The sequence below is a fragment of the Bos grunniens genome, chromosome X (genome assembly GCF_055505025.1).
Source record: "Bos grunniens cultivar Pamir isolate PY7600 chromosome X, Bosgru_T2T1.0, whole genome shotgun sequence".
In the NCBI taxonomy this organism is placed as follows: Eukaryota; Metazoa; Chordata; class Mammalia; order Artiodactyla; family Bovidae; genus Bos; species Bos grunniens.
Window position 1 is genome coordinate 8721589 of NC_141194.1, and position 23421 is coordinate 8745009.

General features: G+C 38.4%; 2 protein-coding genes and 1 long non-coding RNA gene across 15 annotated transcripts in view; 1 reads left to right on the forward strand and 2 right to left on the reverse strand.

Moving 5' to 3' along the window:
- ARHGAP6 (Rho GTPase activating protein 6) overlaps nucleotides 1-23421 on the reverse strand; it is a 541445-nt gene that overhangs the window by 131398 nt on the left and 386626 nt on the right. Inside the window, exon 1 of one of the 9 annotated variants that reach the window (XM_086386900.1) lies at nucleotides 2954-3070. The exons of the other annotated variants lie outside the window; for them this stretch is intronic. The gene's annotated coding sequence lies outside the window, so the exon portion shown is untranslated. Of the gene's footprint in view, nucleotides 1-2953; nucleotides 3071-23421 lie in introns of those variants that run through there. 9 annotated transcript variants of the gene reach the window in all.
- On the reverse strand, nucleotides 2882-3635 carry LOC147339751 (uncharacterized). The gene is made up of 2 exons (XR_015158555.1): nucleotides 3541-3635; nucleotides 2882-3070 (listed from the first exon to the last, which is right to left on the reverse strand). It is a non-coding gene; the product is annotated as an uncharacterized LOC147339751 (long non-coding RNA).
- On the forward strand, nucleotides 9283-15839 carry AMELX (amelogenin X-linked). Of its 5 annotated transcripts, none has more exons than XM_086386904.1 (5): nucleotides 9283-9336; nucleotides 11793-11840; nucleotides 13198-13242; nucleotides 13519-14007; nucleotides 15691-15839. In XM_086386904.1, exons 1-5 carry the CDS (start codon nucleotides 9283-9285, stop codon nucleotides 15694-15696), a joined length of 642 nt encoding a protein of 213 aa, XP_086243030.1. In that variant the 3' UTR covers nucleotides 15697-15839. The 5 variants fall into 5 exon arrangements, with proteins under 5 accessions (XP_086243030.1, XP_086243034.1, XP_086243029.1 ...); XM_086386908.1 differs by having other exon boundaries at nucleotides 13933-14007; nucleotides 15691-15838; XM_086386903.1 differs by lacking the exon at nucleotides 15691-15839 and having other exon boundaries at nucleotides 13519-14150.

Below are 23421 nucleotides of genomic sequence, written 5' to 3' on the forward strand. Positions count from 1 at the left end.
ATTGCCTTCTCCATACATGTATGCTAGGCTTTGAATATTACAGATACTCAATAAACATTTTATCCCAATGATTTAAAAATTCTGGAAGCATATAGAATGCTACTGAGAAGAAAATTAGCACAGGACTGTGATTCTCCTAAGAGCACATGATAATCAAGATGATGCATTAAAAAAACATTAAAAAAATGTAACATTAAAAAAAGGTAAAAAAATTAACATTAAAAAAGAGGTAACTTAAAAAAAGAGATTTTATGATTTTTTCAAGCTGTGTTAGCATTATACTGGGGCAAATGTCATCTACAATTAGAACAAACTTGTACTCACTCCATTGAATTCTGTGATAGGTGACTGCATCTCTTTAATTTCAAGTAAAACTTCTTATGATAAAATGGATGTGAGTAGAATTATTGGCTTCCTGGTGGTGCTAGTGGTAAAGAATCTGCCTGCCAATGCAAGAGACACAGGAGACTCAGGTTCGATCCCTGGGTTGGGAAGAACTTTTGGTATTCCTGCTAATTTATTTCCTCAGAGTTAGAGCAACTTCAAATGTAGTTAATATTCCAGACATACCATTCATGATGTGGCCTTTTAAATAGAAGTTTGGAAATAACTCTCAACTACTATCACTGAATTTTATATAATTGAGGGATGTGATAAAGAAAATACTAGTTGAAAAGCTGCTCACAGTGCTGTCTATATTCAAAGGGCCATGAGCTAAAACAATAACCAGAATGGATACCAGAAACGACAACACAACCAGAACTGGGGGCATTGCCTGCACTTCGGTTTCACCATTTATTTCTTGTTCCCTGTAGAATTAGCTGATCATATGAAAATAGTATTCTGACTTTTTACACTTATGTCCTTGTGGGTAATTCCTTAAGAAATGAACATGAAAGGTATCCTACTGAATTGTAACAAAGTAAGAATTTTCTATCCAAGAACAATAGAAGAAATTCTGCATATCAAATATGTGAGAATGATCATTTCCAGCCTCTTGGGTGGTGAACTGTTTCCTTTGCTGTGTCTCCTTGAGCAAGTAGTGACATTGTCATAATATTGGAAACCATGTTTAGGAAGAGTCAATTGTATGCTCAAGACATTACCAGCTTCCTGTTACTGATGTTTCCCCATTTTCCAGGTAGGGAGGTAAGTATACAAGAGTCAAGAACACTGGCTCAGGTCAAGCATCATGGCTCAATGGCCCAACCATAACTCTAACCTATGCTGTCCTTTACCAAAGACAAGTTCTCTGCACCATAGCATATTGCTTTTGTTTGGAGACTACCAATCTGAGTACGTGTACATCGAATTCCCTTAGGAAAGTGCAACTTACTTTGGTGTATTTTGCTCAATAAGCAGAAATAAAAATGCTTGTTCTTATGTTACTCTGTTACCTCTGTTAACACAGACATAACATTTTCACTCCTGACAGTTACCAGTTAATTATAACCCAAACAACATACTATCCATCTGCATATAATTTCCCTTACTGAAAACTGCTCCACCAGATATTTAGGAAATGCTTACAGACCTGACAAATTACAAGCTGTATGAGTTCTGTGTGTGTTTATATTATTCAGATAGCTTTCACTAGTGATCTAAAAGGGACCCTATAGCTTTTTAACAATCATTTCTTCCGTCTTTGATTTGTATGTTCAGCTTTTCCTCCCCCTGAGAATGAATATTAAATAAACCTAGGGCCTGTGAAAGATCCAGGCCTATCACTCAGCACTCTCTCTGAACAGGGATGAGCAATATTATACCCTAAACTTGTATCTCTCCGGCATTTGTTCTGTTCACCAATTATTTAAAAGAAATAAAATCTCGGTTTCCCAAAAGCTTTCAGGAATAAATCTCTTAGACAACTACTGTTAATATTTTGGTGACTATCTCCCCAACTGGAAAAAGGGAGAGAGGGAGAAGGAGGGGAAGAGGAAAGAGGAGGAGAAGGAGAATTATTTCAGAGCCAAAGGACTTTAAAAATCTTTTTTTCCACTAAACTATGTCACGAAGAGTCGGACACAACTGAACAACTGAACTGAACTGATGTATCACAAGCATATTTCTATGTCACCAAATAAAGATGGATACCCTTTATACGTGCCACAGTGGATTTGAACCAGTCCCTCATTGGGAGGCATTTTGTTCTAGATGTTGGTTCATAAACACTTCTATCTACTTTATATTGTCCTTGGAAACAGCAGGCACTGCCTGTAACTGAATCTTTCCCTGGTGATTCAGCGCGTGGGTATCCATTCATGTCCAATCACTGCAGGACCTCAGGCTGAAAGACTGAAGTGATTCCATGGAAAATTAATATACCCCTCCCCAGTCCAGCCAGAGAGCTCCTGGAAGACTCTAGGTGGGCCGCCTTTCCCACAGACCCCGAGTCTTTTGTTGTCACTGTGCTCCTTCTCTGCCCTCCTCATCCCTTTCTCCTCCACAAACACAGACATAGGCCAAGAGCGTGTTTACTTCCTGAAGGTGAGAAGGACCATCTGTTCCAATACCCTCTCCTAGCATTCTCCACCCCTATGCAGAGTGAAGAATGCTTCTAGAAACTGTAAGCAGTTTGAGAATTGGGTCACTGACCTATTCATCTTTGTACTCCAGCGCCAATGACCTTGCTAGGTACATACGAAGAGCTCAGCAATGGCTACTGAAGTTAGATCAGAGCTTTGGCCTTTGAGGGATAAGAGTTTAGGGTCCTAGGACTATCTTCCTTTACTGCAGTGCTGTTGTATTTCCTGCTGCTTCAGTAAAGTTTCCTTTTTTCATTTCAGGACTCTTGGGGCTTGCTGAGCCAGTCACCACCAGTCACCACCTTTGATCACCACCTTGAATAACATCACCATGCACTTCTATCTTCTTATATATGCCATTCTTCTAATTCTTTACCCCTGTTACTGCTTTTCTGATGCTTTTTTTTTTTAATCCCAAGTCTACTCACTTATTAAATGTTGTTAGCCAGTAGAAGATTCCTGTTTTTTCCCATAGCTTCAAATGACCAGCCATAAAACAGTTGAGTCCAGGATATTCTGGAATATGTACTGATGGCTTGCAGTCACTAAAACATGTAAATATGGGTGAGAGAGGTTAGGTTTTTTTGCTATTATTCTTTTCAAATTACACCTTGGGCTGAAGCCTAGAAAGATAATAATAATAATAACAAAACTTTATTATATCAAGCAAATTAACTCAGTTTCAAATAAGGAAAAAAATCAATTTTATCTATCATAGTATATTTGCTTGTAATATATTAAATTTAAACTAACAGGTCAGAGCCAAATATAATGAGGATGTTGTGATAACTGATTCTAAATCCTTTACAGCATCTCCCTTTTTAGGTCCTTATCACAGGCTGTTTGCATGAAAGTCAAGAGGAGCACTGACAGCAATACCGAGGTAACCATCTTAGTTGTTTAAAAGCTCATCTCTACATTTTCATCAATTAATTGACACATTTAGCCAGCACCTACTTTGTAAAAGAGATTTTTCTAGCTACCAAAGAGCTCCCAAGGAAGTATGACACAATACCTGACTTTTAAAGGTTCCAAAGGGAAGTCAGTGTGTTTATTGGAATCAATGAGTGATGGTGTCCCAGGGTTCTGAAGAGGGTACAATTCCATTCCAGCAAGGCACCCAAACAAAACAACCAGCCTGGAGAATGATATTTTCTTTTAAGTAAATGTCTACAGAAGAAACACTTAAAATCTGACTTTAGTTCCAGCCGCATAAGAAAACCCACTCCTGAAATTATTCTAGAATACTAGAGAGTTGTAGATCTGCTTTAAAAGAAGATTCAAGAAATGGGCTCCTGTAGATGATAGGAAAGTCTTCTGGAACTCATAACACCTCACTTATCCAAATGTCACTTGCATATCTCGACCACTGCTGAAAACCAGGAAGTTGAGCAAAGGGGGAAAGTGCAAAAATAAAACAAAATATCCTCCCAGCATTAAAAACCAGGGCCACAATACTGAAAGTTTTGAGCTTTTCTCATAAGTAAGCCTCCCAGGCCACCTCAGCTTAGAGCATCTCTTTACTTACAGTCCACACATATTCCTAACATGCTTGGCCATGTGATTTTCCAGCACACTGTAAATCAGAAGATTACAAGGGGAGAAGTTGCTAGCATAAGGAATGTGAGAACAGCAAAGTGTGATGGGTTGTAAGTCAAGAAAAAGAATAACTACGAAAAAATGGGCAAAAGAACTTATTAAAAAACTATAATGCACCACATGAAAACTTTCTGTATGTATGAAGTTTGTTGTTGTTGAGTATCCAACTTTTTGTCTGAGGCCAGGCATTGCAGGAAGTGAAGAAATTTAAGATATGCTTCCGCTCAGAGCTCAAGGGTGCTTCGGCTCTTGACTTCCATGGCTTCTCTTTACTAAGAGTAGTTGATTGGGACAAAGTAAGGAGTGTGACGGTGGTGGGTTAGATTCTAGTTGCCTGGGATTAACCTATGCTTGGCTCATCTCTTTTCATACTCCAGGAGTTGGTGATGGACAGGGAAGCCTGGTGTGCTGCAGTGCACAGAGTTGCAAAGAGTCAGACACGACTGAGCGACTGAACTGAACTGAACTGCCTCATCTCTGATCACTGGCAGGCAGGGACCATTTGGTTCTTGATTTGTGCCAAAATCCCAGCCTGAGGTCCTTCCACATGAATTGCATATCCTGCAGCCCCTGCTTGATTCCACAAAAATCAGGAGGGAGTTAGAGCAGCTGTTTCTGGGACAGAAGGTGTCTGAATGTAATGTTTTTTGTAACCCTTTCTCGGATCTTCCTTGTTCCCATTAAGCAAGAATGGGAATCTATAAGGGCATTTATTCACTAGTCATTTTGGAGAAAAAATTTTGGAAACAGGAATAAAATCATTCATGTATCAATATTTGTCCCCTAAGTAATACAAATGGTCCTAGGTTCATAAGTATTCCACACATATATTTGAAATGAATGTGTAAGGGAATAAAGACATATTCTGGGGTCATTCTATCACAGATATTCCATAGATATTTCCATAGAGGAAAATATTTTATTTTGTGATGCATTTTTGAAATAGTGATTTAAAAAAAATATTTGATGTCAGAGAATAAGAAAAACAATAACACAAATACTTTGGAAATGTTATAGCCTCTACCTAACAAAATAAACCTAGTAAGTTCAGTCTAGTAAGTTCTGTTTTATAAAGTTAACTTATTCATAAGTGAAACAACTGCTTATAGGAAAAAATTTTCAATTGAAAAACATTGAGTAACTGTTAAATTGCCTGTGGGACCTAAATTAGTGGAAGAGATTTCAAGCATAGAGATCCATATTTTAGTACCTCGTGACTTGGGATATTCGGTGGGGGGAAATAAATAGAAAGAACCACATTGTTTCTATTGCATTTGCCATTACACTGAACAAGTGCCCATGGTGGATTGGCAATGACTCACTATCTGATGGACCAGAGAAATTAATGCCATAATAAAGAATCATTTTGCTGATCCTTGTGGCCAAATGTATGACTCTTTCTCATTGTTGAAAGGTGAGGCAAAATAATGAGACACATTCTATAAACCTACAAAACCACTACTAGTTCACAAATGACTTGTCCTTAATCTTTTCAGGCACTTCAATGTATGTAGTTAAATAAAATGAGGAGAAAGATTACAAAAGCATATAATATGATCTACATTTTCCTTCCTCTCCCTCTTACTGTCCCTCCTACTCTCCCTTATCTCCTTGCCACAGACCTCCCACCTCCTCTCCCTCCAAGTAAGCTGATATCAATTCTCCATCCATTTTGCAACTTCCTTCAAAAGGAATCCTTCTTACCTTTGACATATAATGAATACACTCATGAATAAATTCAGACTATGGACACAATTGACTTTTAGAAGCATATTCTATGTTCCTTTTCAATCACATACTTGCCTTTTAAAACTTTCCACTTCCTCTTTTGTAATTTCTCTCTATCTCTATGGTTGAAAGGTCTACCTTACCTTTCTTCACAATGGTTACTCAATTTCTACTAATTCATCCCCAAGGATTATCTTAGAATCTTATTTGTTAGCATTTTTAAACATTAACTGTGTGCCAAGTGCTGGGGTTGAGGAAGGTGATAACTTTCCATTCCCCCCAGAGATGTCTCTCATTTAGTTTTTACATGAATCCTCTTGTAGGCTCTAGAGTTGTCCTCATTTCACTGATGAGAAAACTGAGGCTCAGATAGGCTACATATCTTCTCAAGTCCCTCAACCCCTTGGTGAAGCTGGGTTCAGGACCCACAGGTAAGTCTAACCTCCAGTTCTTAATACTGTATTGCTTTTCATGGATATTATCTCCTTGAATTTAATTCAGCCAATGTGGAGTATCAATATAAAGATATATGTACATGAACAAACTTTAGAAATATTACTTAAGTAGTCAAAAAGATCCAGCTATACTGCTAACAGTATCTGGGCATATAATGAGAATTTCCTTTATTGATCGAATAATGATAGACTCCTCATCAGCTACCTCTTATCAATAGTCACAAATTTTGTTTTCTTTATATATTCACCTTTTTTAATATTTTTTCCATTATGGTTTATCACAGAATATTGAATACAGTTCCCTGTGCTATACAGCTGTTGCTGTTTAGTTGCTAAGCCATGTCCAACTCTTTGCGACACCTTGCTCAGCTCCTCTATCCATGGGGTTCTCCTGGCAAGAATACTAGAGTGAGTTGCCATTTCCTTCTCCAACAAATTTTGCTTTTTTACTGATCACATTTTAGAACAAAATAAAAATCCATATGCTTTACTAAGGTAGAAGAATAAAAAAATTTAATAGCTAGACTGGAGGTCCTCTCAGAACAGGGCTTTGGTTGTTCTTCAGGCAAAGGAGAGGCTGCTGTGAACATGGGGATAAGATAACTAGAAGGACAGTTAGGAGTCTCTGAAAGAAAAAAAAAAGAGTAGAATTCGGATTTGCTTATGAGAGAACGAGGGATTGGGCCAGAAGGATGTAGGTTAAGAAGGGCCATCAGCCACTAAGAGAGGCTGAGCTGCTGTGTGGGGTGGGGGAGCCAGGGCAATGCTTCCTGTGATATACATTTGTTTGCAGGAATCAAAATGTGTTTTTAAGTGTGTGGTGTGGTATGTGGTATGTCCTTGGCCTGTCCTTCAAATCATGAGTAAAGTTTGGTTACTGGGAGAATCTTGAGTTCATGGTGGCTTGGATGGCAGATGGGTTACAGAATGAAGCCAAGGAGAAGGGCCTTTATCCTCTTTCCATGGACACCAGAATGGTGATAAAGGTGATTCCTTTATCACCTTTATCACCATAAAGGTTGATAAAGTTTGGAGAAGGTGATAAAGGAATTTTCACAGGGAACAGAGAAAATATCTTTAATGGAAGTAGCAAAAAGAGCAGTGGTGATCCTGAAATTATAATTCCTCCGAGAATTATTGGCAAGAGCGTTGGGATTTTACCAGAATGGAGATTTCAATCAATTTATCCTGATCTGAGGGCTGGGGAACCCTAGAGGGCACATTGATTAGACTATAGAAACTCAGCCATCTAACATTTTTTTGGTAAAGAACAATGTTATATTCGTTAGAACCAGGGAACAGACAATGACATGGCTGTTTCTTAATAGTAAATCTGAATATATCAGCATGTGCAGTCAACTCATTTGCTGACCTAAAAACAGACTGATGAAATTTTTTGCCTGTTAAACCTATTATTGCCTATAATGAAAGACTATATGCACTAATCACAACATACAGTCTTATATTTGATCACAGCTTCTAAAAGTCATGATGCAGGGATTTTTAGTTACACTCAACACATTTTTCCTTCAGAAACCTGATTGGTTGCTCTAGATGCTGTGAATGGTATAAAATGAGCTCTTAGTTGGAAGAAATCTAAAGAATCAAGCATCCCTGAGTTTCAGACAGAAACTTACTGAGAACGTGTGTTCAAAGGTATGTGGATTTTATTCATAATTTGGTATCCTTTATATTGTACTTACTTCTTTTTCTGCATTTCATGTTCAAAAGATACAAATGTGTTCTGCATTTCTAATAACTTATATTGTCAATATTCAGTTGCTTCTTCAGCTGGACCATGATTATATTAAACTGATTACTTAAATGAATTATTACTTTCTCATGCAGCAAAATGTTTGTTTATATTTCTTTAAATTTTAGGTCCAGAATCCCAAAGCACTTTTCAGGGCCAAATTTCACAGCAAAATATTTAATTACTTATCAATTAAGGCAAAAGTAATTTTTCACAGGCTGTGATACATTACTTTGAAAAACATTTCATTTAATTCCATCAAACAGAACCATCAACAAAATGGTTTTCCTCATGAATGCAAACTTCAAAAAAAACAGATTTAGGAGGTAAAAATGTCAGTGTACTTCTCATAGCCTGCATTATTACACCCGATACTCATTTCCGATGCAAATTTAAGGCTTTTCTTCTGACAGTTCTCAAAGTTAGCCAGTAATTTGCACCACAAGGCAATGTATTTTAGGATGGCTTGTTTTGCTTCATGTTCCAAGGGTCTTATTTGTGGAATAATTACAGTGCAGTGTCAAACAAAAGGAAAATGTCATCATCTAAATATGGAATCTTTTCAATAAAAGCCATTCGACGTTCAGAGAATAATAACAGAATATTAGCACCGTCCTCTCCCCTCTCTTCAACCACATCTTTTGCTCCACATCTGGAGCTCAAGGATGTTACCTGAGGGTCTTAAGTCCTGTCAGTCAGAACACCTGAAATTAAATTCCATTCCTTCCTTATTCTATTTTCTCAGATGACTGATTTTTAACAGTAGCAGTGCTCAGGTGGATGGTACCAAAACCAACGTTTCTGTGCCTCCTGGTTCTAAAAGTATCAAATAGTATGCACCCTGATGATCTCAGTTTTTAGAGTTAATTCTGTTTTTAATCATTTTAATTATAACCTACATTTAGCTTCTATGACTCTACAGGCTATATAGGTATAGGAAAATGGCCTGCGAATTCATGTCATTTATGTCCCTAAAGCTTGTTCAGCTCTCAACCTAAATGAAAAACATCTTTATTACCACTGTAATTCCAGAAACAATAAAATGGGTTGAGAACTGGAATCATACAGGAATGAAGTAATCTCACAAGAAATGGTCCATCCTTTTTATTAGCAACAGACTAATATAGATTTTTATGTGGGTTTCATGAAGCATTAATTATGTCCTTCTTTGAGAAGAGATAAGAAAAGTGGGTGTTGACTTGTATTTCAGGGCTATCAAGAAATGGGGACCTGGATTTTGTTTGCCTGCCTCCTGGGAGCAGCCTTCTCTATGCCTGTGAGTAAAACCCCTCCTTCAAAAGTAAATGTCCAGTTTCACAAGCTTGGAAACAAAAGTCTGCCCCACAGTGGGTAAGCGTTAGGGTTTAAAACAGTACATGATCAGATTTCCTCAAATGTCTCTGTGTTTAAGAAACACTTTGAAAACTTGTTATAAAAAATGGATTCCCAGATGCTTCTGTCAAAGATTCTGATTGAGTACAGTTGGGGTGGGGCCCAGGACTCTGTATTTTAACAAGCACCCCAGGAGATTCTATTGGAACAATTAGCCTGTAAATATCATCACCCATCTCTAGATGGAGGAAACTTTTGGAAGGGACCCTTGAAAGGCCTCCAGAGAAAGTATTCAACCAGCCTTAGGCAAACATTACAAAAATGTCAGTTTTCTCTAAAATTCAGCTTTTCATAAGTGTCCAAATATTTTCCTGCTCCCCCATGTCCACTGCTGTTGACCTTCAGAGGGTAAGATTTTGTGTTAGGAATTCCTTTCTTGAACCATCTCCCTGTTCTAAGAGACCTCATCCTTTTGGGCGTACCTGTTAAGCGAAGGACGTCCGTGTGGTTGTCTGGAATCCAATCTATGCTCAATACATATGGATACATGTTATACTGAGATGTACCAAGGGCTGGGAGGTCTGACCAATTGTCTCTAAATACAGGTACACAAGAGGTTAGATCACATGCAGGCAAAGCAGGATCCATCTGTTTTTCAGTGGCCTAAAGAGCAGTTGATACAACCAGAAGCCAGCAAAGCTTGAATATCTGCCTCCTCTCTTCCTCTCTCACCCATAAGACCAAGATTCTGTGCTCTGCCTTCCTGAAATCCTGCATTGTGGCAATTCCTAGGTCCCTGAGGGCCCCAGCATTGCAAATTCAGTCCTTTTTCCCCTCTTCGATTTAACACCCCTATTCTCTGAGGGCTTCAATCAAGAATATAGAGGAAAGGCAGTTAACTAAAAGGAAAACAATTCACACTCAGATGAGAGGAATAAACCCTCTTAAGAAATTTGAGCATTTTAAAAGAACAGAGCCTTAATCAGCTCACAGCCTGAGGGGGATGGTCTGAAAGGTCCTCCTCTCCCCCTTCCCCCCACCCCTCAGGGCCAACCAGAATTCCACAATGCAGGCATCAATCACTTGGCCTCCACTTTTGACAAGACAGACAGTCCTGGTTTCGATAATTATTCAGGTTGTTTTTTATTTTGAGCTTCAAAATTCTTCTACCATAGAAACATTGACAGAATCATAAAAAAATGACAGAATAATGAAAAGAATCAGCCAAAACTTCAGAAATCAACTCTTCCATTTCCCATGTGATTTGTACTGTCTCCACTGCGCCACACCCATCTTGTTTTCACATGCTTCCATTCACATAGTTGTTTCTTTGGTTGCTGCTCATGCCTTATTTACTTAGCATGCCCATTGTGAGTAGTATCTTTTACTTAACCACATAGCCACCTCCTGATCTATAAGGGAATGTTCGTCAGACAATGCTCTTCTTGCTGGCATTTTGTAATTGTGTAAGAAAAACATATCCTTCTTCCCAACTTGGAGTGAGTTTTGAGACAAGGAATATTGCCTGCCATATCAGTAAACAAAGGATGTCACAGTCCTCAGTGATTGCAGCCCCCTTCAGGGTGAGCTGGTGAGCCCTAGGGGACCTCAGGGAGGAAGGAATACCTGCCATCTAGAAGCCATCAGATTGCAGTCACTCCCAAAGGTGAGCCCTCAGGAAACTTTCAGGGAAGGAGAATACAGGATGCTGGCCCCAGATAGCTAAGCTGCAGATCAAAGGAATGATTTCAGTGAGCTCAGACTCCTCCATCTTCCTGTATACAGAAAAAGCACTAAATTCCTTGAGATATCTGGTTTTCTTTCATTAACAATATCTTTTGACATTCAGTCCACCTGCCCTTTGTTACAAAATTCTTATATATCCTGGCTCCCCACCATCGCCTCCTCGGAGCAGTTCTCTCTGGGTAACTTGAGATGTTGCCTCCTGGTCTTGAAGTCCTAAAAATTCCCGCTGAATAAACTATAACTCTCAACTTTTAGGTTGTGAATATTTTTTCAGTAGACAGCTTCATCAAGAAATAAAATGATGGGTGGGCTAGAGTAAGACTGATTGACAACATGGACGGAGAGGTGTCTGAAGATCAGGGGAGGATAAATGTGTGCTGGTTTCTGTTCCTAGGACATCTAGTTGTTCTGGACCTCTTTAAAATAAGAGGGCTCCTCTCCTACACAGGGCACATGTTCAAACTAAAAGTAGACCTCAAATATATTCTGCACTATATAGATTTTTTAAAAGTAGCTGCAGTCTCTCTTAATGTGAAAATTGCATATTGACAATCTCTTTCCCTCTCTCTCTCTCTCCCCTTCTTTCTCTCCCCCTCCCTTTTCTCTTCCTCTTTATCATTCTTTTTCTTCTCCTTTCCCCCCTTCCTATAAAAGCTACCACCTCATCCTGGGCACCCTGGTTATATCAACTTCAGCTATGAGGTAATTTTTCTCTTTACTAATTTTGACCATTGTTTGAGTTAACAATGCCCTGGGCTCTGTAAAGAATAGTGTGTTGATTCTTCATTCAAGATGTTTCTCAGTCCCACTTTTTCAGTTCTCACTACCAGCTTCCTGGTTTAAGCCCTGGTGGGTCATCCCAAGCCTTCATTGCCCCAGAACCCTCCCACCTGGCCTCTCTGACTCAGTTCCTCCTCCTTATATGGCTATAAAGTTTATCTCCCATGAACTACCACTCAGGGGGACTGCACGGTAGGGCAGAAATGAACTCTGGCTGAACAGCTTTGTTCTATCCCAGCCTGTAAAACATGGGGAATCAGGTAAGATGCTATTTAAGATCCTTTCCAGCTGGAAAACTCCCAATTCTAAGATAGTCACACTCTGTGTATCTCCCTCATTTGTCCTTACTGAGATATTAGTGACCAAGTGGTCTGTGAGAGCAATGGAAAGCATGAGATTTCTGGAAATTGGGTTTGAGGCTCTCCTCACCCCCATACTTACCATGAGACATTAGGTCAATTGTTTTCTCTCTCTAGAACTTTGGTTTCCTCATCTGGAGAAGGGAAATAATGATAATCCCCTGCCTTCAAAATATTGTTTGGGGAGCAAAATAGTTAAGCAATATCAAAGGTGCTTTGTTAAGTATGACTTGAGCAAAGTTAATAATTGTTTATTGTATTGATATCAAATACGATCTGAAGGAGTCACTGGACCTGGGGTGAACCAAATACATACTGCTTAGAAAGAAGGAAAAGTCTTACTTCTTTCATAGGTTCAAATGACAATCCATGAGTTTGTTTACCCATACAAACTGAGAAAAAGTGTCAATAAAAATTTGAGGCAAGATTTTCTGTTATATCTTAAAAGGATGACATATGTGACCTGAAAACCTGTGTTTCTAGTATAAGGGACAGTGTTTCTGCCTCCTTTATTTTTTTTCATTGTTACATCACATCAAAAAAGGATATAATTAAAATTATATCACATTAATTTTCTGTTTTTTCTCTTGTAAAGAAGAACAGGAGCTGAGGAATTAAACAGACTTACAACTTTTATAATCTCAGTCAACCTCATGAGCCTCTAACTCTCCATGACCTTGTCTGTAAAAGTGAAAGTGATGATACTTGCCTCAGAGTATCTAAGAAAACATGAAAAATGTGTGTGATGGCTGTAAGGTGGAACCTCACACATAGGAAGCACCTAACAAATGTTTACCTTATTCTTTCTTCCTTAGAACTCCTATTTTCAGGGTATCAGTATTGACGAGACTGCATTAGTGAGTCTATATTTCATGCAACTAAATTAAAACAAATGTATTCTAATCTCTCTTTCTCTTAAGGTGCTCACCCCTCTGAAGTGGTACCAGAGCATGATAAGACACCCGGTATGTAGATGTTTTTGGTTCTTTATTCCCTTAAAATATTAAGCATGCATTTCAATTCCCTTTTTAAGTGAGGCAACATATCTATGCCACATATAGACACTAATGGGAACTTTAGTTGGTAAACGGTCAAATCTGTATACACAGTTAGAAATTCTTGCACAGGAAAAAAAATTGAGTAAATATTAATATTGCCATAATGACAAAGAAAACATTGCTGCTTCTCCAGTTGGAAGTCAATGGAGCTGATGGTAAACCTGACTCTTTGTTTCTCACCAGTACCCTTCCTATGGTTACGAACCCATGGGTGGATGGCTGCACCACCAAATCATTCCCGTGGTGTCCCAGCAGACTCCCCAGAATCACGCCCTGCAGCCTCATCACCACATCCCCATGGTGCCAGCTCAGCAGCCCGTGGTCCCCCAGCAACCAATGATGCCAGTTCCTGGCCAACACTCCATGACTCCAACCCAACACCACCAGCCAAACCTCCCTCTGCCCGCCCAGCAGCCCTTCCAGCCCCAGTCCATCCAGCCGCAGCCTCACCAGCCCCTGCAGCCTCACCAGCCCCTGCAGCCCATGCAGCCCATGCAGCCCTTGCAGCCCCTGCAGCCCCTGCAGCCCCAGCCACCTGTGCACCCCATCCAGCCCTTGCCGCCACAGCCACCTCTGCCTCCGATATTCCCCATGCAGCCTCTGCCCCCCATGCTTCCTGACCTGCCTCTGGAAGCTTGGCCAGCAACAGACAAGACCAAGCGGGAGGAAGTGGTGAGTATACCTTGAAGTCACTACAACACTTATGAAAATGGTCGAGCGAAAATGGCCCCCCCAGAGATTGAAAATCTCTCACAGTCCAAGGCCTACAGTTTCAGTAGCTACAGCTACAGCTCAGTGATTCAGTTAGTCCAAGTGTGTGCTGTAAGTTTATATTATAAATGAGTTCATCTATATGGCTTAGAATTAACACAATAGCTTTTATGGTGGACAGGGAGGCCTGGCGTGCTGTGATTCATGGGGTCGTAAAGAGTCGGACATGACTGAGCTACTGATCTGATCTGATCTGAAACTCTATAATTACTTTGAATTCCTACCAGAATATCTATTATTGAAACCTGTTAATTTTACAGACAGTACTATAAGGGAACATTAGTTCTCTTTATCTTTCAAAGGTTTGACCAGCAATAATAGGCTAGAATTGAACCGGAGATTTCTCTTAAAAGGGTAATTTTTGCCAGTGAGGGGATGCAGATATTTGAACAGGTAGGTGGGAGGTCTCTTTAAAAACCTAAAGGAAAATTACTTGTTTAAAGTGGTTTTTAATCTAACTTGGAGGAAGCTAAACTACACAGATTGCTAGATTCCTTTTCAGTGCTGGGATTCTGTAGATTAAGCTTTTAGCAATAAGTCTTCACAGTAAAGGACAAAATATCCTTTCATTACAGAAAGCTCTTTCCCACTCTTCCAAGTGAGTGGGAAATAGTCAATAAGTGACCCTTATCCATATATATAAACCCTCACTCTTGTGTATAAGAGATTATGTAATTCTACTGTATGCATGTCTTCAAATGTAATTCCAAGCTATAAATGTTATTAATGACTTTCTACTGAGAAAGTGAGGGGTGGGGTAGAAATGACCTGGATGGGGAGCCGGGATACCTGAGTTCCAGTTATAACTCTGCACTCAAAAAGGAGATGCTGTTTAACAAGTCACTTCAACTATATGGGTGTTTACCCTTTAAAATGAGAGGAAGTAACTAAATCAAATAATTTTCAAGACTTTGTCTAAGAAGAAATACCATAGTTTTCCAATAAAAATTATATGTTATATAAGGCTTCAAAATTATGGGAATATTTGTGGAGAACACAGGCATATTTGTGGAAAATATGGAGCATATTTGAAAAATGATTGTATCCCAAATAATCTGGTGCCTACAGTTGATTATTCTAGTCTAAGGTACAGGTTACCTCTTTGTATAGAAAATGTGTTTATCTCAAAAAATGCATTTATCTCTTTATTAATAATTAGTGTTATGAACTTTATAAATCTTGCCAGAGCTATTCAAGGAAAGGTGATTTTGGGTACATAGTTTGAACTCTTTAAAATTCCCATCTAAAATTAGAGTTAAATAGTGATAGCATCTTAGAGTTGTCTTAAGAAAATAAAGTGATGAGTTTAGAAATGACCATGCAGAAAGTACTCAACAAAATACAGCAATTGTTGTTTTATTATTCAATAATTGTTTTAAGTATTCTGAAGGCAGGGGCCTCCATCCTGACACCTCATATCTAATGACTATGAGACAACAAAGAAAGTTTGAAAATTATAGAGTTCAACTTCAATGGCTATAATATTGTTTTGGCAAAATTGAACCCATATTTGTTACTATAAATGGTACTCACTAAGAATATTTGTAAATTGTTTTACTTGCTTCTTTTGCAATTTTTTTCCAGGATTAAAAGATCAGAAAATGAGAAGAGACCTGAAGTAAATACTTCAGTTGCTTTCAGAAAGACACAAGAACACAAAGATTTTTTCCTACCACCACCTTACTTAGTAAATTCTGTAACTAAAAATAAGCAAACAATAAAAAGTTTAAAAAATCATTCCTGATTTTGTGCTGAATTAAAATTTCATGTAACTGCAAAGAAGATATAAATGGATCTTCTTGAATAAGATAGGAACTGCTCATTTACACCTACAAATTGACCATTCTGCAGGCAAATAAGGACTATATTTCTCTTTAGAGACAATTTAAATTATACCATCTCAAAACTTTTAAAAAATAGAAGTTTACATAGTAGTTGTAATAGTTGGTAATGTGTAAAATTATGAAGAAGTATATAGTCACTGAGCCAGAACAAAACATTGTTGTTCAGTTGCTCAGTCATGTCCAACTCTTTGTGACCCCATGGATGGTAGCCCACCAGACTCCTCTATTCATGAGATTTCCCAGGGAAGAATACTAGAGGGGGATGCCATTTCCTCCTCCAGGGAATCTTCCCAACCCAGGGATCTAATCTGCATCTCCTGCATTGGCAAGAGAATTCATTAGCACTGAAACACCTGGGAAGCCAGAACCAAATGAGGGAAGTTTATATGAAGAATTCTTTACATTAAAAAGATAAGCTTTTCTGAAATGTTTATATTACAAAACAAATGAAAACTTGGACCACTGGCTTTATATTTCACACCACATTAATAACCAGAATCTGGTCTTTTGATCTCATTCTACTGAAAGCAATTTTTTGATGAAATTATGTGATACATAAAATAATGTACTGAATTTTAAATCTTCGAGGTATTTTCCTAAGAAAACTTATATTAAATGGAGCTTCAAATAGGGAATCACAGTGGTTTTATATACAACTCATTTCTTTCACTTCATAATCTTTAAGATGATAAATTCTACTGTATAGTCTTCAAAATGTTAACAGATGCATAAAATGGACTCAGTACAGCTTTACTTTCCCACTTATATTTATATTTGAATTCTTTTTTCCTCCTACACCCAAACAGAATTGTAAACAGGTTTTTTAGCGTTTATATTACACAGTACCCACAGTAACTTTATTCCAATACCTTTATGATTAAGGCCCCTTAATCATTTTCTGGAATGAATAAACATTACTGGGAGGGTGTCAATGTTCAAGCAAATAACCTGATTTTAAAGAATTTAGAATAAATTAAAAAGTCAGAAAGAAAGCTTTTAATCAACTGACATAGGCCAATTCTAATCAATTTAGTATGTATTTATTAATCACCCTCTAGGGTAAGGCAGTATTCCATGACCTGATAAAAATGGTAAGTCCCCATCCTAAGGAATCTAGAATCTACCAAAGGGCTAAAATAAGCTCACAAATAATGATAAAGTGAAAGTGAAGTCACTCAGTCGTGCCCGACTCTTTGTGACCCCATGGATAGTAGCCTGCACCAGGCTCCTCCGTCCATGGGATTTTCAAGGCAAGAGTACTGGAGTGGGTTGCCATTTCCTTCTCCAGGGAATCTTCCCAACCCAGGGATTGAACCCAGGTCTCTCACATTGTAGACAGACGCTTTACCATCTGAGCCACCAGGGAAGTCAAATAATGATAAGAGAAAGCCTAATAGTGTTAAGACCGTGGCAGAAGTGTAGTCAAAATGCCTTGGCAAATATGAAAGAAAGTGCTAGTCGCTCAGTCATGTCCAACTCTTTGTGACCCCATGGGCTGTAGCCTGCCAGACTCCTCTGTCCATGGGATTCTCCAGGCAAGAACACTGGAGTGTGTTGCCATTTCTCTCTACAGGGGATGTCTTCCTGACCCAGGCAGACATCATTAGCCATGTGTCCAATAGTTTTCCTCACCACTCGGTCCTTGTTGGCAATGCTGGAATTAATCCCAGCATCAGGCTTTCCATAAATTCAGGAGGGAGGAGCCCCCTCCCCTGTCCCACAGAACAAATGCTCACTCCTCCAATTATGGCATCAATTACTATAAAATACCATATCCACACCAAATGTGGCATCTGTTTCCCTCATTAGTGATTGGTTTAGGGAATGGTTGTGTTGGAAGCTGAACAATGAATTAGGCTGAAAGGGAAATCTAATAGGAGAGGCAGAGCTTCTGGGAAAAAGAATTACTGTCTAATTAAAACTGTGTACCTAAGTTGTTACTGAGCCTGTAAAGCAATTATCCTTCAATTAAAAAATATATACATTAAAAAAAAAACTGTATACACATGCTAGGGAAAAGTGCTGTTCTGTCTTTGGATCTATTTGTTTGAGGATGTGATGCCTGGAGTTGTGTCTGCCATCTTGTAACAAGGAGGGACAAGTAGAAAGGCAGAAACTCTCTAGGTCTTCGGTGCCCCTGAAATAACCAACCTTAGAACCATCTATCTCTAGATGAATGATGCACTCTATTTCCATGCTAGTGTCTTTCAATTGTGGGTCATAATTGATTAGTGGGTCATGACATCGACATCAAGAGCCCTATCATTTATGTCATGCCAACAAACTTTCTCTTCCAACAATGTAATGCTTATATGGTCAGGACTAAGGAGAACTGTTTTGTCAATGACTTTCCTAAAAAAATCCAGTAGAAAGATAGAAATATATATCCTGGTATAGTCCCCAAAATATATGCCCCCACCACACTTTGTCTTCCACAGCTCATGAAAATATTGCCATTATGTTTATTCGTACTGAGAAACATTTTCAGGATGTAAGGAATGATGTTACTTGAAAACTATGTGTGATATTGGAAAGAATACAAAATTTCAAATCAGACTGGAGTTGCTTTCAGGTTTTCTGATATAAAAGGATTCTCTATTTGGGAAAATCACTGACAAAATTATTTTTGTTTTATAATAATTCAAATTATATACATATATTCAAACCACATATTTGAATTACAGGAAAAAGTTCAGGCTCTGGACTCTGAGGACTGCTCACTATGGAATGAGGTGTACTGTGTAAGTGATAAGAAACTGAAACTTCTGTATTAAATGCCCAAACATATGTTTTAATAAACCATTTTTACCATAGTCTTCTATAATGGACATGCATGTTAACCAGAACATAGGATCTGTTTGATGGTCCAGAATCAGACTTATGAACATCCATCACTGAAGCGAGTTGTCTTGGAAACTCAGAAGCAATAAAGCTTTTATGCCTGTTTTAATTGCCTGATATTACTTAGTCTAATCATTCCTTTCTGCTGCAGGCAATTCCTTCTTTTTGTTAGTGTCTATTTACATCTTCTAATATGTAGGTTACTTTGTATACATTTTCTTCCTAACAAAATAAAGTACATTGACCTTTGGATTGTTATTCTGGAAGTTCCAGTCACTTTGAAATTATTTAATTTCCTGATTGCCTATCTGTGGCAGATGACTGAAATGGACAAACTACATGTAGATATGTGTGGCTACCTAGTGTAACACAAAGTATCACCACGTAATACTTACACCACATACTTTGTAAGTATCACCATGCAATACTTACAAAGCTGATGTAAATTAAATAAAAAGGAGCATTTCTAATTCATTTAAACTCAAGCTTAGTTGCCCAATGTCGTATGTTTTTGAATAAAATATGGAAGAAAAATCACTAGATAATAATGACCAAGACTCAAAGTATAGGCTGAAATAAATAGCAACACTGATTATAAATGGACTGCAAGGAGATCCAACCAGTCCATTCTGAAGGAGATCAGCCCTGGGATTTCTTTGGAAGGAATGATGCTAAAGCTGAAACTCCAGTACTTTGGCCACCTCATGCGAAGAGTTGACTCACTGGAAAAGACTCTGATGCTGGGAGGGATTGAGGGCAGGAGGAGAAGGGGACGACAGAGGATGAGATGGTTGGATGGCATCACCGACTTGATGGACGTGAGTCTCAATGAACTCCGGGAGTTGGTGACGGACAGGGAGGCCTGGCATGCTGCGATTCATGGGGTCACAAAGAGTCGGACACGACTGAGCGACTGATCTGATCTGATCTGATTGTAAATACACTAATAAACACAAATATATATAAAAACTTCTTAAATCAACAAAAATAGAAACACAAGAGTATATTATTGACAAAAGGGTGCTATGTCTTTGAAATTAAGCTAAAAATACAGATGAAGTTGAGTAGATAACCTCAAGGAAATTCTCATCTCACCATAACCACTCCCATGTCACTAATACATTTAAAACCTGTTCTGCTCTCATTCACTTCTTATTGGTGAGGGCTTCAATATGCATAACTTTTCCAGGGTGCAAATATATGTCTAGGAATTACCCAAAGAGAGTCATCAAAATGTATGGTAAGATATGTTCAAAGATGATGATTATGTATTCTACTGAGAACCTGCATCTCTTTGAAATTTGTCTATATGTATTTGAAGGAATTATGTGGTAAAAAGTATCTCTAGAAGAAAATTTATTAGTGGAAAAAATGTGATAAAGTAAAATTTAAGACCAAGACTGTATATCAAATGTGAATATTACATGTAACCATAACATGTAAACAGGGCTTCCCTGGTGGCTCAGACCATAAAGAATCCGCCTGCAATGTAGAGACTCAGGTTTGTTCCCTGGGTGGGGAAGGTCCCCTGGAGAAGAGAATGGCAACCCACTTCAGTATTCATGCCTGGAGAATCCCATGGACTGTAGCCTCAGACCTTGGTGTCACAGAGTTGGACACGACTGAGTGACTAACACTTCACTTTTCATAATGTGTAGATAATTTGAACACACATATATAAATGTGTGTAGGAAAAAACTAGAAAGAAGATACATCTGTTTGTATGAAGATCCAATTTTTCTACCAAAAAATATAATAAATTACTTCTGTAATCAAGAACAAATTTAATTTTTAAAGTTCTTTTTCCCTTTTTTTCTGCTTCAATTCAAACACACCTCCTTCCTTCAGTTCCCTTTGATGTTAGTTTTGGATCTTGGTGAGTCCCCTTCAGGTAAATTCCCAGCAGAAATCAGTTCATATGTACTTGATTTTTCAGAGAAATATTTGGACCAAAGACGGGTGAAAGGAAAGGGGCAACTGGCTTTAGCAGGAACAAAAACGAATAATACAATCAAACAACAAAGAAGATATGAGCATTATAAAGTTAAGGAAAAAGAATTTATTTTATTTATTTATTTTTTTTTTAGGAAAAAGAATTTAGAAACAACAAAAATAAAGTAAAATAGAAATGATCACCAAAGCAGCTCCTACTGAAATTCTATCAAAGATTGTTGCTGCTGCCAAGTTGATTCAGTCTGACTCTGTGCAACCCCATAGACGGTAGCCCACCAGGCTCCCCCGTCCCTGGGATTCCCCAGGCAAGAACACCGGAGTGGGTTGCCATTTCCTTCTCCAATGCATGAAAGTGAGAAGTGAAAGTGAAGTCGCTCAGTCGTGTCCGACTCTTAGCGACCCCATGGACTGCAGCCCTCCAAGCTCCTCCATCCATGGGATTTTCCAGGCAAGAGTACTGGAGTGGGGTGCCATTGCCTTCTCCGTATCAAAGATTAGCTGGATTCAAAGAGCAGGCAGGTCAAAGAGAAAACTCAATGTCTTAAGTCCTAAACCCTTAAAGAGAGGAGGCTTGTGATGATTTCAAATTAAATGGGTTGGTTCTCTTTTGATTCAAATAATACCTAAACTACTGCTGACTTAAAATTAGTCAATTATCTAATTTTACTTTGGGGCTTCAACTGGCTATAATGTATATTTTTCTCTCCTATGCTTAATTACATCGGGTCTGAATCATCTGAAGAGTTCAACCTCAGTCAGTACCCATTCTAATTAACCAGAAAATGCTCACAGTTCACTTATTAGAAAGGGCAAAGGAAGATGCAATTTAACATGCTAATTTCTAGGCTCTATTTTCATAACCCCCTATTTTTTTTATGGGAAGTTTGGTTTTATTAAATTGAAAACAATTTGAAAGAAAACCCAAGATTGGCATCTTAAATTCATGAGTAATGCTTATTACTCCTTGCCAGATATATGGCTCTTGGCTAATGAGCTATTTGGAAGGCAAGAGTCCTTTAACAATGCTGTGCAGCAGCAAAATTAGAATACAAGTGTAAGACACATTATTTTAATATATGCATTGTTAGCATGCAAAGAGGATGGGAAATGAAGGATTACCTGGAAGTAACCATCACTCAGTTAGAAAGAGTAATAGTTGTCACATTTTACAAATCAAAATTTAGGGTGATAATATAATGGAATATTTAAAATCAAAGACATATGCTGACTGGTAATTATGCTCTACACTTGGCACTGTTCAGTAAAGATCCTCATGTGGCTATTCAAATTTTTTTTAATGAAAATGAAATGAAATTTAAAATTCAGTTCCTCAGTCACACGGGACACATGTGGCTAGTGGCTACCATACTGGACTGCATAGACGCAAAACATATCTTTTACCACCCAGAGTTTTACTAGACCTGCTAAGTCACTTCAGTCGTGTCCGACTCTGTGCGACCCCATAGACGGCAGCCCACTAGGCTCCTCTGTTGCTGGGATTCTCCAGGCAAGAGTACTGGAGTGGGGTGCCATTTCCTTCTCCAATGCATGAAAGTGAGAAGTGAAAGTGAAGTTGCTCAGTCATGTCAGACTCTTAGCGACCCCATGGGCTGCAGCCTACCAGGCTCCTCCATCCATGGGATTTTCCAGGCAAGAGTACTGGAGTGGGGTGCCATTGCCTTCTCCGAGGAATTCAAAGATTTTAAACAAAAGATGAAACAAACAGACTTGCTGGTTAAAACTGAATATCTCAACTATCCATTACAAGTCATTTTCCAAGCACTCCAGGAAGTACAATCTTGTATGGGAATTTTCTAAGAACCCTAGAAACACCCTTGTCTTCCTGAGGTTGAATCACAGACTCCAAAATGGTTTCCCTTCTAGTGGTCTTTTAAAATAGACAAATCCAGAGTTCCGCTAAATTGATTTTTCTGCTTGTAAGAGACACTTTTAGTTCCAAAGAAATGGTCATTTATTTTCAGTCCTCTGCCAGCCACATCCACACTGGAGGTAGAAGGCGGGGGCTGCCCTTGACCTAGGGTTTCACTGGAATTAGGCCAAAGTGTAAGCTGATGGAAAGATAAAGAAAAAAATAACAAACTTTCGTCCATCCCTGAGAGTGGCTGATTGCCTGTAAGCGTTGGAAAATATTTACATTCTTTTCTATTTTGTGGTTCAAACCAAGAGCGCAACATAGGATAAATGGGTACCTGCATGCTTGAGAATACACACGCCGACAGACACACTTACATGTCCACGAAGTTTACCTCCAGTAAAAGGACATATGCTATTAGAACAAACTGAAATTTTAAATGAAAGTTTTCTCCATTCCAAGCATTTAGAGACTATACGGCTATTGTACTAATTATCACTATCAAGGCATATTATACTTCTTTCAATACAAAAATACAAGGGGAAAAGGTCACGTTGCTCATTTTATTTACAAACAAAGTCAAGTTGACCACTTCCTCTCACAACTCAACACAGAAACACTGACTTTTCTCCCATTTCTGAAGTTTGCCCCTTAGAAATAAACACTTGCGGAAAAGACTGAGTTTAAGGCCAAGGCTTTAAAAAGAATACAAAATAGCAAGGAACTGTATTGATTTTTCTTAAAAGGGATTTGATTGCGGCTTAACATGGGGATCACAAGAGAAAAATGATTTCAGCCAATTTC

Bases quoted from the DNA above. Each gene is read 5' to 3' on its own strand.
- AMELX (XM_086386903.1), top strand. From the start codon at position 9,283: ATGGGGACCTGGATTTTGTTTGCCTGCCTCCTGGGAGCAGCCTTCTCT. The intron at 9,337-11,792 runs GTGAGTAAAACC...TTCCTATAAAAG, and splicing joins GAGCAGCCTTCTCTATGCCT to CTACCACCTCATCCTGGGCA. The intron at 11,841-13,197 runs GTAATTTTTCTC...CTTTCTCTTAAG, and splicing joins ATATCAACTTCAGCTATGAG to GTGCTCACCCCTCTGAAGTG.